The sequence below is a fragment of the Chiroxiphia lanceolata genome, chromosome 1, assembly GCF_009829145.1.
Source record: "Chiroxiphia lanceolata isolate bChiLan1 chromosome 1, bChiLan1.pri, whole genome shotgun sequence".
Lineage (NCBI taxonomy): Eukaryota > Metazoa > Chordata > Aves > Passeriformes > Pipridae > Chiroxiphia > Chiroxiphia lanceolata.
Genome location: NC_045637.1, coordinates 67,278,212 through 67,294,156, shown reverse-complemented (window position 1 = coordinate 67,294,156; position 15,945 = coordinate 67,278,212). Strand labels below are relative to the sequence as shown.

At 37.7% G+C, this 15,945-nt stretch overlaps 1 protein-coding gene across 1 annotated transcript in view; it reads right to left on the bottom strand.

Moving 5' to 3' along the window:
- The window catches only part of MOCOS (molybdenum cofactor sulfurase), a 210,725-nt gene that overhangs the window by 172,617 nt on the left and 22,163 nt on the right, over positions 1-15,945 (bottom strand). The window contains 2 exon segments of the mRNA XM_032682306.1: positions 8,155-8,221; positions 11,022-11,111. Of these exon segments, the coding sequence (XP_032538197.1) occupies positions 8,155-8,221; positions 11,022-11,111 (157 nt within the window).

Genomic DNA, 15,945 nt, shown 5'->3' with positions numbered 1-15,945 from the left:
GACTTGTGCTGCTTCTTAAAGGCACCCTTTAATTTCAAGGACATCATCTTTGCTTACAACGTTCAAATTAGAAATAAAGTTTAAAACAGGTAAGAAACTTGAATCAATGAAATAAGCAGAGAAATGAAAGAATAATGAAAGATAGAAGGAACTCACACATATTGCCAGCATATATTACAAAGGTCCATCTGAGTTTTAGGTACTTATTTGCTATCATTTCAAACTACCAAGGAGAGTTAGTGTATTTATCTTCAAAGAACTAGATGTTTAAAGTGATAAAGTTAATAAAATCATTTTCTCTCCTATAAGTCAATGTGATCTCCCTAAACAATAACCCTCTCTACAAAATCTCAGAATCTCCTTTAATTTTTGCTCCATTCATATAAGTATCAACCAGTTTATAGACCACATTATCACTTTCAGCATAGCATGAAATTTCATAACAAAAACAAACAAGAAAGATCATGTTCCAATAAATTTATTACATTCTAGCAGAATCTTCAGAAATATGTGCTTGCTTTCTTACTAGAAATCCATTGTGCCTACAGATTTCCTCTATTCATTTGAAATGTTTGTGCCATTCCCTTAGCTTTATAATATTTTTATTTTCTCATAGCACCCAGAACATTTGATGAGGTCACATCATCATTTCAAGAATCTTTTACTCTGTCTCAATTACCATACACTCAATTGCCATACTGCAGGACTTACTTCAACAACCCCATTCTATTTTGGCTACACATTTCAGAAAGATTAGGGTAATCCAGATCAAACCCACAGACTGGGGAGGTGGATGAAGAATGCACCTTGGAAGTAGAATCTAGAGGAGTTTATCTTGTTCGACCTATGAAAACAGGAGAATGGAAAAGGACTCCTCTACATAAATGCATCAGAAGGGGTTAATGGTAGAAAAGACCACAAAAGCCTATAGGCAACATAAAATTTTGGTGTAGGAACAGAAGGATACTCGCTTCTCAAGAATTCCCATACTCTTGAACCATACCAGTTGGGATACGTTTCTGACCTAGCTGTCCTGAAACCAGGCCCCCTAACACCCTTACTGGCCTCACACACACTTGTTTCATCCCCGCTGGGGTTAAGGTGGCTGGTTTACACCACATCAGTCACCTGCCATCCTTCTGCACTTCCCCTTCTCAGTTTCTTCTGCTTAACTCTGCTGCTGCAATGCTCCCACCAGCTCTGCTCCCTCTGGTGTTTAAGATCTCTGAGCAGTCTGAAAGCCATGCAGCTGACTGCTTTTTTGCCACAGAAAAGTTTTCATTAGGGCAGCAATGACCTCACTAACAGGCTGTTATATATATAATGGACACAGTTGGCTGCGGCTAAATGCTGTCTCGATGCCGGGGCAGGGGGGGATCGAGGGGGGGGTGGGGGTGGCAGGGGGGGTGGAGGAAAAAAGAAAACAACTACTAAAAGACATGGGATATTAACTGAGAATTCAAGCAAGATAGCAGGTTGCAGAGGGCAGAGAAAAAAAAAGTTTTAGGACTACAGCATCTAGTATTGCCGCTGTAAATAACCTGCTCATTAGAGAAAGAGAGCTGACAACATGCATTATCACTTGACAAAGCAAATATATTTGCTCTGTCTGTAAGAAGACTGGATGAGCTACAGATAGCCTGGAACAATGCACAGAGGAAATGGCATTATCAGAGATGAGAAGGCAGCCACATTTACATTTGATGTAACAGGGATAGAAGATAATTCTAAGGCTACATCACAACTGAGAGGAAAAAAAAAGTGATGAAATCACTCAAACACAGAGTCAACTGCCCCAAAGTTACCATTACTTGCAGATCATATCTGCTTCTGGAGAAAAAACCCAGAAGATCCTGAATACATCACCATATTCAGGAAGTTAGAAGTTCACCAGCAGTTAAAAACACATATACTCAAAATTCAAATAATACATCATGAACTAACTATCCCCCTTATATAGTGTTATATAAGTAACACTAACAGCTATTCACTTTGGTCAAGTTTATAATAAAACTACTTCAGTGGATATCAGTATTTAAAGCACTAAAAATCATGATCATACAGGATCATCAAGAGCGGGCAACAAAACCAGTACCAAAGTGCTGAGGGAACAGAACAGTAATTAGAGTCAGAACTGACGGTCAGAATTTTGGACGAGGGGAAAAAAAGTCATAATACAAATGATGACCATTTAAGGATTCAAGCCTGCTGGTAAAAACTGCAGCAAGGTGGGGCTCAGATGGCAAATAAAGGATGAGTGCAAAAAGCTGTGCCTTGCAGCAGAAATGACACCAGGAATTTCAGATTCGAGACACAGATGCCAGCAAGGAAGCCCTTTGGAATGCTTTAATGTGTCTTCAACAGCTTAATTATAACAACAGATGAAGTACTCATATTGCTTTACAAGTGAAATCAGCTGGGTTTGCTAACTTCACAGAAAGACTATTTTCCAAGGCTATGATTTTAAATATAACATAAGATACAAGCAGCACAGGTTAAACTTTCATCACCCGTGCATTTCTTGGTAGAGGATCATTGGGTCAGTTTCAGATGGAGCAAAACAGAAAGTGTCCACAGTCTTCAAAAAAATTAGGCATGAGGAAAAATATCAGCAGAACTTTGGACAGCATACATAATTGTAGATGGCATTCAACATTTCTTGACTTCAATCAGATGGAGCACCTCTCCAATGCTACATAACTTGTGCTGAGAAACAGAAGTGCACTGAAGTCAGAACAGAGTTGTCAAGCACAGCAGGTGCACACAGGAGATGGCAGAAATTTTATTTGTACTAAATATCTGGTCTGCCAAAAGCCTTACTTAAAATACAAGTAACCATCTAGGCCAGTAATGAAGTTGTCAGGCTCCCCTGGAGTTGGCAAAGGAGATGCTAGTGTTCCCAAGAGCCAGTCAGGACTATGCTACTGCTCACTGAACAGCCAGGGCAATAGGTGTTACCGGAAAAGTCACAGATCAGTGACTCACTGAACTGCTTCTTAGGAAGTTACTGCAAATCCAGAAGAGGGAAGAACACTACCTTTCTTCTATAAATGTTGTACAGCCTAGAGAGCAGAAAAAAGCTTCCATATAATCCCTGAAAAAGACAAAGAGATGAAGGGAGGAAAAAAGGAACTTGCATTGGGGAAATCTCACTATTTTTATTAATCAGTATTTTGTTCCAATTGGACTATCTCATTCATCGGCTCATGTGCCCTTTCATAGACTTCCCCACAGACTCAGAGGCCACGGGTCCCTGCTAAAAAAGCAGCAGAGGAGGTAGGGAGGCTGTGTGCATTTTAAAAATGTGATTTAAAACGGTGGCCTGAATCCAAGTAAGCCTGTACCACTCTCCCTACTCTGTTATCTAGAGAGCAATGGCACAGAAAGATCAGTTTTAAACTTAGTCTCCATAGCTCCTTTGTCGCAGCCATATTAAAAAAGTAGATTCCTGAGGGTTTTTTTCTGAATCAGAAAGAAAAAAAAAGTAAAGGTTGTATCCAGCCTTTTTCAGACCTCTTTACAAAACATTCTAACCACCCATACAAATTAAACTCAGAATTGCCTAGAAGCATTTCATCCTTTGTGTTCATAAACTAGCAATCTTGACCTCCAGATTTTAATTTACTTTACTGAAATATTTATTTCCTTCAATAAATGAAGCATTCCAGATTTGACTCTCTTTGCAACAAAGATTAGCCAGAGAACATGACCATCAATGTACCAATTTTATTTACTGCAATCTCTTTATACAAACCATGAAGGTATAAAGCTGACTACCGGAAGAGTAACAGAAGGTATCAGCAAACTCATTTCTAAAGCTTCAGCTTATCAAGTTAATGATTAATGAATTTATTAAAACAGAGATGAAAGTCCAGGAGCAAAGTTCCAAAGTAAGACTGATTTTATTTGTTCTTAATCCAGTCTCTTAACTCATTCAAAAATAACAGTACTTATTACTGCGACCAGAAGCTTTTTAATACCTTGCATAGGATTGCTAAGAGTAAAGCCAGCAAAAGTAATGATTGACTCCTGGAAACAGCTGTTCATAAAATAGAGTCCTTTGCATAAAAGGCTAGGTGTGGCCAAGGAGAAAACAAGAAGCATCTGCACCAAAGCCACTGCTCTGTTGTCATTCAGTACGTAACAGAGCACAGAGTGGGGATATCAGCCACCTCAATGTGGCACACTGGAATTGTTTTACTGCATGCCTAAATAATTTTATGAATCATGAGAAAAAGATCACCCTCTTGTGTAAACTCTTCCAAAAAACCTATTCATTATCTATAATTGTCTTCCGATGCTTCTCACATTTGCCACGTACAGAGTCACCTCAGTCCTTTTGTTGGACTTCACCGACTGTGGTATTTCAGACTTGCCCCCCTGAGCAGTGGGATCAGGAGAAAGAGGAAAAGCAGGATATTCAAATGGCATTATAAAACAAGCATGCAAAAGGGCTGAACCATCCTAGTTTTAAAACAAGGTTTTCAAGTTGATAGGTGCCATTAAGGAGGACAGGATGCAGTGCTCAGATGTCACTCATCCATATGGTCTCCTGTCAATGACCTTTGCAAAGGGCAAATCAATACTAAGCAGATACTGTATCTACTACTCCTTACTGTGTAGGAAAGGTCAACTCATTTTCATGTATGTATCAGTTCCAACACTACTGTTTTCAGACACAGAACTGCTTAAACCTGGGAATCAATAAAAAAATTCTTATCTTGCACGTAGCAGCATTTCGAAATATGTGATAAAAAACAAGACTTGGAATGAGAACATTTCATAAACAAGGTATGATGCGTATAGAAGGAATGTAAAGCTTTACCTTGCTATCATGAAATGTTCTCTACAAATAAATGCAAATGAAATTATAAACAGCATTTATGGGACTGCTTCCAAATTTAGTACCACCTGTATATTTTACCCAAAAAAAATATATTTTTAAAATACTAAGACATTTACAGTCATTTTATGCATGCCTGCTGCACCTTTTTTTGTTTGTATGACAGGTCACAGAGATTATTCTCCTCTTATAGTTCACTTAGATGGCATATTTTGAGAGGAGCCTTTATAAAAATGCACGTTTTGGTTCTATATTTAAACTTGATCCCATTTAGCTCAATGTCCAATCCTTTTAGCTTCAGCAACAAAATTCTGTAATACACATATTGCCGCAATCTAGGAGATGCTTGGTACTGAAATCACAGCTGAAATTTCTGGCCTTTTGAAATATATATTTGAATTCCTGAAGTATGATTCAGTTTAACATACCACAGTACTTGAAAGTTCAAGGATGAACATCAAAAGTCTATTACAACAACACTGTGTTTAAATGAAAAAGTATCTTGTTGTATATTTTAAACACACTAGAAACTTCAAACAACACTAAAACTTCAGTCTGGCTCCGGTTAGAAGACACTGCTGCACTATTTGATATTGCAAGGGTAAGATCCACAAGGACAGTTTTTAAAATATTCAGAAAGATAGTATTTTTAGATGCTTGCATATGGGAAAAGGGTTATTTAATACTCAATGTAATGAATTTCCTAGTTGCATTAACTGCAACATCATAAGGAGATATTGTACTCCTGTTCTTTAGCTGTATTTAAGTGGAGCAATGGCACTTCCATACATCCATAAGCAAAGTCATAAAAAGGATCTGTAATCTTTTGATGCATACATTTAATACATTTTGGTAGATTTATTACAGTTCTTGCTTCCTCTTCTCAGCATCACTCATGGTTAATGTGGAGATATGCACAATGTCAAAAATCACTCAGCAGTTCCACTTCAAGAAAAGAGAAGCAATGTTTTTAAGAATAAAACAGCTATTTCTACTCTTTTTGCACTTGAGCTGGTCAAGAGGTAAGCCATCTTATTATAATTTTGTAAATCTTAGAAAACATCCACTGACTCAATTATTTAATTATTTATTTTCTTGCAAATCCACATTCTAAGAGTGGTTTCTCTCTGTCAAGCAGATATGAAGGTAAAACCAAATCATTCAGCTTTGTACCATGAAACAGTGTACACTGCCAGATTAGGAAAGTCTATTCTGATGCTGCTATCAGCAGTGTTGACAAATATAAACCTGAAATTAAGCTTTGTGTTTATTTTTAAATAGTTGGTTGTGCCATCCCATTGAAAAATCAAAACAAAAAACTAAAAGAAAACCCCCACAAAATAAAATCATATTTTCTTGGGGTCAAACACTGAAAAAAGAGCTATACTTCTGACTGCAGCCATGTGCCAAAATCAGAATTACACGCAAGCAACTAATTTTAAGATTTCTGAAATTACCTGCTGAATTATTTTTTCACAGAGGAAATACAGTCTATGCACTGTGACGCAGGACAGAGCTGCCTGTCTCCCTGTATTGTAACATTTCATATTTTGATTAGCTGCAATGGCATAGAAGTATAGATTTTTAATATACTTTTATTGCCTTTTAGATAGCTGACTTACTGACAGTGGTTTTAGGGCATTTTCTTCCTCAATTTTTATGACTATGCCTTTTTGATGACTATGCTTTTTAAATTTTTATTGGGGAATAATGGCTGAATTTTTATAGAGACAGATGACAAATTCTATTAGGTACGATACTGAAAATGTTCATTTAGATGCAGAGGGAATTTAAAAAAAAAAATCAAAACAAACAAAAAACCACCCAACAAAACCACTAATATGTTCTTGTCAACTCCCATCCTGCTCTTAAAAAAATCTTAAAGTAGGATCCAAAATAATACAAGTTGAGGATGTAAGCTCTTTTAAAGTAATCTAGGTTTCTTACAAGGTGAAAGTCTATTTCCTTACTCACTAACAACAAAGAACAGAGAGTACAATAGCAATTATTCTAGAAACAGTTACACTTCCTACTGTGCCTTCATAAGCAGAACGATGAAACAGCAACGTTGCAATAACACTGAGAGTAAATGGAAATCAGAATGCTAACACTGCATATGAGCACACAGGTCTGCTCAAAAGACTCTGAAGGGCTGTAGGTATTGCTCTATCCGGCTATAAGTGGCTGCTTTTGAAAACAGCTATTCCTTGTAGGTAGTCTCTTCCATTTCCATTTGGCTATAGGTTGTCATCCTACACAGCATTAAGAGACGGTTGTAGAAAAAGTAAAAATAAATGCCTTCTCCAGACAGCTGGTGGTGGGGAGGAGTAAACAGGTTATAGCCAGCAGCAGCAAGCAGCTAGAAATCTTGGGTTTTTTACACCCTCATAAAAATGCAGTCAGAGAAAAAGGAGAAAAAAGGTGTAAAACAGATTTTCTTCATTACAACTATGAACACTACAATGCTATTGTGCTTTGGAGAAATATTTGCTTTCAAGGAAGATTATAAAAAAGAGGAATCTGTGACGCTTATTTCCTTACACTAAGAGTGCCATTAAAAGCAGGCAAATAAACTTAAAGTATACATATTCTTCCATAAAGACATATTTTACAAAATAGCAAGAATTACCTGAAAAAAAAAACTAAAACAAATAAACAAGTACCTAAGTTGTATATTTTGTCATGGTGTAAACTAATGGCAGGAAGTGTACTTCAGCACACTCCATCCTGAACTTTAAGGAGAATACCTTATTTAGAGAATCAGTTCATTTTCTTACCTGTACCCAGAAGCCCCAAACTCAATTTTACCTTTTCTTTTTGTTTTTGCTCTTAACAGTTTTACTAAAACTACTTTCAAAGGTATTCTATTACTCCAACAAAAGTAAGTACCTGCCGTAAAACAATGCACACATTTCCATAAACCTTTTATAAATTCTCACAAGTCATTATGCCTTATTTAATTTTATCTGAATTTTAACCATTTCCTTGTACCTAGTCCCACCTTACTATCTTACCATACCATTTTACTAATAATCACTTTTGAGATTCCAACTTCTATATCTTAATTAAAACTGTGGATTTGTATTACAGCACTGAGCTAACTACATGACTTTGAGAATTGGGGCATCTGGGAGAAAAAGAACTGATATCGTCCAACACTTGATTGTCCAAATACCTTGTGTTTTAAAAGTGAGGTGTTTTCTTTAGGCATGACAGATGACCCTCAGAAAATGGCATCACATCACACAGGCCTAATAAAAATGAAAACTATGAAGGGCATTATACAAGATCTGAAAGAAAGATTATTCTACCTGTATCGGACATGCTCGATTGTGTCATATGTCAGCTTGCTGCTGATATTCTGACTGTGAGGGTTGCCTAGGAGACAACAGAGATACAGAAGTTAATAATTAATCACAATTTTGCTATTAAATTTCTCTTTAATGAAAATATTACACCAAGCCAGCCCAAGACGTGACAAAGAAAGATTCAATGTATACTTCATAGCAATGCCCTGAAGCTCCTTAGTTAGTCAAGAGAAGGGACATATAACAAGCTAAAGCAATTATGACAGATCTGGAAATTTCAGCTGGAAATCTTTTTAGGCAGTTATTCTAACAAGGAAATGCAACTGCATATGCAAAAACATACTAGGAAAAACTACAGACAGAATGTACATTCATAAATGTATTTGTGCAGTAGTTAAGAAGCAAGAGACAGCATCTAGAAACAACAGACATTAATGATGGAACACCAGGATTAACCCCGGTGGTTTTAGTGTTTCAAATTCACATAATTCATTAAAATATAAATTTTATTGCAAAATTAGTAGCCACCTTAGACCAGCTCAGCACAAGCATGTATTAACAAATAAGACAGCACATAAGGAGGGCATGAATTGACAAAAAATTTGAGAAAAAATTTCTTGAGCAAAAAAGATTACAGCAATATCCACCCAGGCACAGAACACTTTCGTATTAGTAAGTACCCAAAGATTACGCCAAAAGAGTTTGGAAAGGGTGTAAGAAAAAAATTGCTATACAAATACAGTTTTTGCAGTAGGCTCGAACATAAGTTACTCTATTTTTAAAATTTAAAAATCACCCTGCTGAAAGTCATTGAGCGAAGGTGTTGAAAATAATAAATTTCAAGCTCAAACCAAAAAACTAATACTTGCACTTTTCATGTCTGATATTGCATTTCTGTAATTTCCAATTCAAATATTCTCAATTTTGAAGTGAGAATATCTCTTACTTATATTACTTTCCCTCACTGACACATGCAACAGCTAAACTACAGTTCTTTTGGTCTGTGGATTACCACCAAGAAAATAAAAAAAGCTGCAAGTCAAACTCCCCTTTCAGTCACATCTGTGTTTGTTAAATTAACTCTTTTTATACAACAGTTGCTGTCCTCAGAGTATGAGATGTAATTTAAAAAAAAAAGAGAATTGACCATACTACAGCTCTCGTCATCATTTTAGATGAAAGCACTAATGAAAAAGATACAATTTGTTCTCCTATAGCATTATAGATACTATGCAAATCTGCTCCAAACTGGTAGCACTACTATTTCTACTCACAAGCACTCAATTGATTCACAAATTATATTTTTTTTCTGCCACAGATGGTACTTGAGCCCAATGTTGCTTGAAATAACTAAGATCAGAGCATACATTTCACTTTACAATGTCTGTTGTGAGAAAACATTAATTTTAATATCACTGACATGCACTTCAATGGGAGATCTTAAATATAATCAACATATTTTGTTATAAGAGAAAAAAAACCTCTACGTCTATCAAGAATAACATTATTTTGCAGTGGAACTTAATTCCATGCTTTGGATCCTGGCCTTGCCAGCATTCAGGAAAAAAAAATAAGGGAAAATGGCACATACAATGGTACACTGAAAATTAGACTACCCAAAACTCTGGCATGGCTTGCCCAGTTAGTAAGCACAAGTGTGCCAGTGCTAGAGCGAACAGTTTTCTTGTAAAGCAGTGATACCTAGTTCCCAAGTGAGGAATTCCTTTGTTCTATGTATCAGGGAGCATAAGAAAGACACAAAGCTAGCAAAAAGGACACATGACGACAGATAGTAAAACACAATAAGAAATTTTGATTATTTCAGTGGGACTACTCACAGCATAACACTGTACAGTATATTTTTTTCTGTTTGAGCATGACTCACTTCAATGTAAATTGTCTCACACAGTAACAATATTTTCTAAACGATGGATGCCTCTGCCTTTGTATAAAATCACACTCACTTATCTTGGCTAGATAATAATGTTAGAAAGAAACAAAAGGTTTAGGTAGAGGATTTGGGGATGAAGTGCTTACAGGTGGTGCTGAAGTGGCCTCATTCACAGCTGTAATAGCTAAATCTCCACCCAGATATAGTATAATTTTGTAGATATTTTTACTCACATTCTTATGGGCAGAAAGAATCGTGGCTTGCAGAATATACCATCTAAGGAGTCTTTCTGCTGTGCCTTTTGCAACCGGACATGCCTGTCTCATATTGGCCTTTTTAGCCACCAACGTGCTTGCAACAAACGTGGGTAGTGCCCTTCCCAAATCTTCGTTTGCAAAGCCTAGCTATGGTATGGTATGGGCAAGATTGCTTTGGCAGCACACATCCTTTTTCTGAGTATGCATCAAAGTCCAATAGTCCAAGAGAGGTACAGCACCCATTCCCTGCCTAAATTCACTTGGGATCTTCTGAGTTAGGCTTTCTTCTAAATAAAATATTTATACTGAGTCCTTATACTTATAAGCTCCCTGTGATTACTCTCACTGAGAAGGACGGTGGTTCTAGATTTTGGTCCTTGCATAAGAAACTGGTTTTGCATTTTGTGTGGAAAAAACACAAAGAGAGAACAAACAGTGCTTATAGCTACACTGTATTTCTTTATTCCAAGCATGGTGCCCTAACTCTGAGGCAACAGTCATGCTCCCTTTGATTTCTCTTCTTCACCAACACCAACACATCCTTGGCCACCAAAGAATGAAATTACAAAGAGGGCTTATGCCTCCTTTGTAAAACCACTCATCTTCCAACTACTCTATTGCAGTGTTAAAAAACCTGCAGAAGGTCTCTGCCAAGAGGCAGAGTTTTAAGCTATTTAGATGGAAAATTGAGAAGACTAACGGGAACAGTGTTTTGCACTTACCATAAACATTGTTTCTGAGGTCATCAGTAAAAGCTTTAAGTAGACTCTCTGGGAAAAGTGCTGAACCAGCATGGTCAAGGTAAGTAATCCCTAAAATACAAACAAAATTACTAGAGTCAGTTTTTAAAATATTAAAGTCCATTTTCTCCCCCAGACAACATTCTGAAGTGTATCGCTCAAGCACCCCTTTTCATTCACTAGCAGAAAAAAAAATAAAATAAGGATGAAACAATAGAAACCAAACATTTTGATTACCTGTGCATATTTTTTAATTAAAATCAAAGAGGTCCTTCCTTTCATGTTCAGATTTCCTTCAGAAGGGAAATATCTTTTTGTTCGGCCTGTACAAGACTGAGCAAGCTGGTGTCTTCAGTCACAGTACCTTGCTACTCCTATGCACTACTTACTATGAAAACTACTATTACCACAAAGATAGTAATTATTAGTAATAGCAACAGCAATAGTAGTATTGTCCCTATGCTGGCAGGTGAAGCAATTCTCTCAAGAACTGACAAAGTTTAAATTATGCCTGAAGCCCAAAGACAGGACTAGTATAACTTTTAATGTATTTAAATATGTCTCGCCACTCTGCTGCACTTAACATTCAATTCATTTTTAAAATCTCCTTTTATATTATAAAGATATTTCAAAACTTTTAAATAAATGCTTATTGGAAATGAAGGTTTTTTCATGTTTAGCCATTTTAGATTTCTTAATCTTTAGCAATTATTCTTCCATTTCTCCAGTGCGTTTCATGCCCTTTATTAGTTTTTTCATTTCACTTACCTTAAGTATTTCAACCTATTTCAAATTCTAATAATGATGAATATGATTAAGATTAGAATTTATTAAGTATTTTAAAGGTCTTCACTTTCCACAGGGATTTAAAACTGAGTTAAGCTTTAAAGGAGAAACCTTGACACTTGGAAATACATACTATTATATATTATGTTACTGTAGCAGTGATTCAGTGGGTAAGCTGTGAGCCAGCACTAATGATAAAACCAATCCAGACACCCATCCCTATTTTTAAGAGTCCTCTCCTGCCTTAAGATTTCCCCACTTCGAGTGCCTAGCAAAAGCAGAATTTCTAATGATGGTTTGAAGTCAACGGAGTGTTTTTGAGGTGCTTCCAAGGATGGAGTGTGGGTCAATTTTTTAGCTGTACAGGCTTTTTAGGGTTTTGGGGGGGTTTTTATTCTGGAAAGTCTCTCCCAAACGCTGTGCAACAGCACAAACACGAACACAGTAGGTCAAAATGCATACAGGCATCCGTCTTGCTTGATTTCTGACAGCTGCTCAGCTCACCACTGAAATGCAGGGGCTTTGGAGAGAGAGAGGCACGCTGCCTTACGGTAGGACACAACCAGGCTCTTCCCAGCATTGTGGCATGGCTTCAGCCAGCTAAATGACAGCAGCTTTCCCTCCAGCAGGCCACACGCTCACCATAGCCATCCCAGGACCTGCAACTTGGCACCAAAAGCCTCTGCCTTGAGCTGGGGCTGAAGTGTGGAGCAACAGCCACAACCACCAACACCAGGTCTTGTGGTCAGGGCAATAAACAGCCCACGGTCACTGGCTACAGCTGCAAGAGCTGGGAAAGGCAGGACTAGAGCTAAGAACAGGAAGAGGCAGCCCTGAGCCAGACACGAGGGGAAGGATTGCTGTCCTGGAGGTGACATCCTGGCCAACTCTCTCCCAACAAAGCCCACACAGAGGTGCCATTTGGCTCATTAGCTTTCATGGGCACCAGGAGCACAGACAAGAGATGCTCCTCTGGGTGCAGAGAGCTGCTGTTTTTGGACCCTTCCAGCCCTAAGGAGGGTGACAGCACTGAAGTGATTACAGAACCGTACAGCACAAGGAAACCCCCTCAGGCAATCACCTGAGGCTCCTCAAACCATCCACTGACACAAGAATGGGTGCTTCCCATCCTGACCAACACTCCTGTGAGGCAATGTGGACTAAAAGATCTCTAGGTAAAGGCCCCGTAAGTGGTTTTTCAAATCTGATTCCTTACATAGCTCATGATGAAGAATAATACTGTGGTTCTGTGAAATGGAAGTAAAAAAAATCAAACCAGGCAGTGATTTTTAAATTCCTCCTCTGGGTATAATGCTTTGGAAATCTGTGAGGAAATTTGGCTGAGGAAGGAAAAATTACTAATTCTTAAACTTTTATTTTGTGTTTAATGCTGCTGTTTAATTGAAAACAAAGAACAGCATTTAATACTTTCTCACCACTACCCAAAAATGAAATGGGATCTTTCATCATTTGAGACTGCACTGAAACAAATATCTTCATTGCTATTGCACTTTTATGATGTAGTTTTTCCTTGCTGTCTTATTTCAACAAAATTGTATTTTTAAAGGAAAGAAAAAAAAAGTGGCATGTGTATAACACCACCAAAAAGCATATTAATAACTTTCATTGTGCTTTTCCCCTGGTTTAATAACATTTGCTATTTTATCTTTATTGAATGCACATTAACCAAAGAAATTTGTCAGTATACAGAGAATAATACAGTTCCCCCTTTCACTGTGGTATTTAGTATAAAGGCTGTCAGCACTATGAAATTATACTGTTTACAGGAAGTAATAGGAGAAAGAAAATATAATATGATCAACCAAAAGAAAATTACAATGCAATATCCATCAGGACATGGTTTCATTGCTCAGGGAAAAAGTACAATTAACTTTTAGTTTAATTTACATACTATTATGTTTGGATTGTGTAACTGACTTCACTGATCTAATAATATACCAACTATTTGATAAAATCATATTTCAGAAGTAAGGGGTTTTTTTAAAAGAGTATTGAAAACCATTCAATGTGTTGGCATTAGTTATGGAAAGTTATTCAGCCAGAGTATTGGTTCAAAAGCTGCAATATTGATATGCTAATATCCTTGCCGATTAATTTTACACGGGGAACTATTTGGGTACCAACATAGGCCAGTCCGCCCTGCTGAAGAAAGTCCCAGCCCAGCTCTCTGATCTTCTTATGTGCTACAAATCACTCTTAACAAAGCATTCACCATGTCCAAATGCCTACCTTGGCTCTTTGTAAAACTTCATGAGTGCACATGTACCTACAGCCTCAGAAACACCAGGGGACCATTCAGTTTAACTGAACATTTCTATCTCTTAAATGAAAAAAAGATAATTTAATTTGGAGCTTTTCAATATTAAAGTTTAAGACCAAGTGACAACACTCAACTGCACAAAGTCTGACAATGTGCAAAACATACAAGGCAAAAAGAAACTACCAGATTAATCCTTGGGAGCCAAAATATCTGCTTCTGACAAAAGCACACTTTCCTAAAATGTGACTCCACCTGACTTAGAAGAAATTTAAAGATATCATTTGATGAACTGCGTGTAGAACAAGGCAGTTACATCTTCACTAAATCTCTTAGTAACTACTAAGCTATGTATATTTCTACCATCCAGAGGATGGTCTAGAGGGGAAGGAGCATGAGAGACCATGGAGGCACCCCCTAAAATGGCCTGGTGGTACATGGAGACTAAGCTTTCTCCTTCACAACCCTTGTTGAGTGACCCAGTTCCTATCTGGTTTACTTATTACTACCTTGGTATTATGCAATTTGTTCTTTTAATCCTTGAAATTGTTCTTGGTGTTACACTTTTCTGAACTTTGACCATCACTTCCAAAAATAACCAATTTACCTATATACCATGTGACTGCTCTATGTTCACCTCCTTTACCTTTTGTTATCCTGTGATTCCACCACAGTCACCAAAACAAGCCAACCTGCTCTGTGGCTTCACAGATTATTTCTCACAACCCTGAAACATAAAAATTCCTGCACTCCAACTGATTACAGGCTGCCAGTTATATCGCCAAAAGTCTCATAATGAAGAATGAAATGTGTAGTTACAAGGCAGCAACTCTACAGAGTCATGAATTTTGATTGGTGGATATAATTGCAATTCAGTAGTATTATCTACACAATATTACTTGGGAAGTAATGCCCTGGAGAGACAGTACAGCAATATTAACAAAACCAGTATGAAATACATTATAGGAAAACAAGCTGAAGGTAGAATAAAGCATTATCTGTCAAAAGATAAAGATGAGATTTCCATACGTGAAAACAAAAGAAGGAGAAAAAACAAAAGACAAAATAGGGTGGAGAGGGCTCTACAGAGGTCATAGACAAGTATGACATAATTTGGATACAGTGACATTTTAACAGGAAATTTCACATCAGCTACATCAGATTCATGGAATCATAGGATGGCCTGGGTTGGAAGGGACCTGAAAGATCATCTAGTTCCCACCCCTCTACCATGGGCAGGAACACCTGCCACTAGACCAGGTTTCTCAAAGTCCCATCCAACCTGTCCTTGAACACTTCCAGGGATGGGGTATCCACAACTTCTCTGGGTTCCAGTGCCTCACCACCCTCACAGTAAAGAATTTCTTCCTAATATCTAGTGTAAACTTATTCTCTTCCAGTTTGAAGCCATTCCCCCTTGTCCTGTCACTATATGCCCTTGTAAAAAGTCCCTCTCCATCTTTCTTGTAAGCTCCCTTCAGGTACCAGAAGGCCGTAATTCGGTCACCCTGAAGCCTTCTCTTTTCCAGGCAGAACAAACCTAATTCTCTCACCCTTTCCTCACAGGAGAGGTGCTCCATCCCTCTGATAATCTTGGTGGCCCTCCTCTGGACTCACACCAACAGATCAGTGTCTTTTCTTTGCTGAAGACTTTAGAGTTGGATGCAGCGTCCCAGGTGGGGTCTCAGAGGGTGGAGTAGAGGGGCAGAATTACCCTCAACCTGCTGGCCACGCTGCTTTTGATGAAGCCCAGGATATGGTTGGCTTTCTGGGCTGTGAGTGCACATTGCTGGCTCATGTCGAGCCTCCAGGTTATTAATCCAAGTCTGATACTCTTTAGAA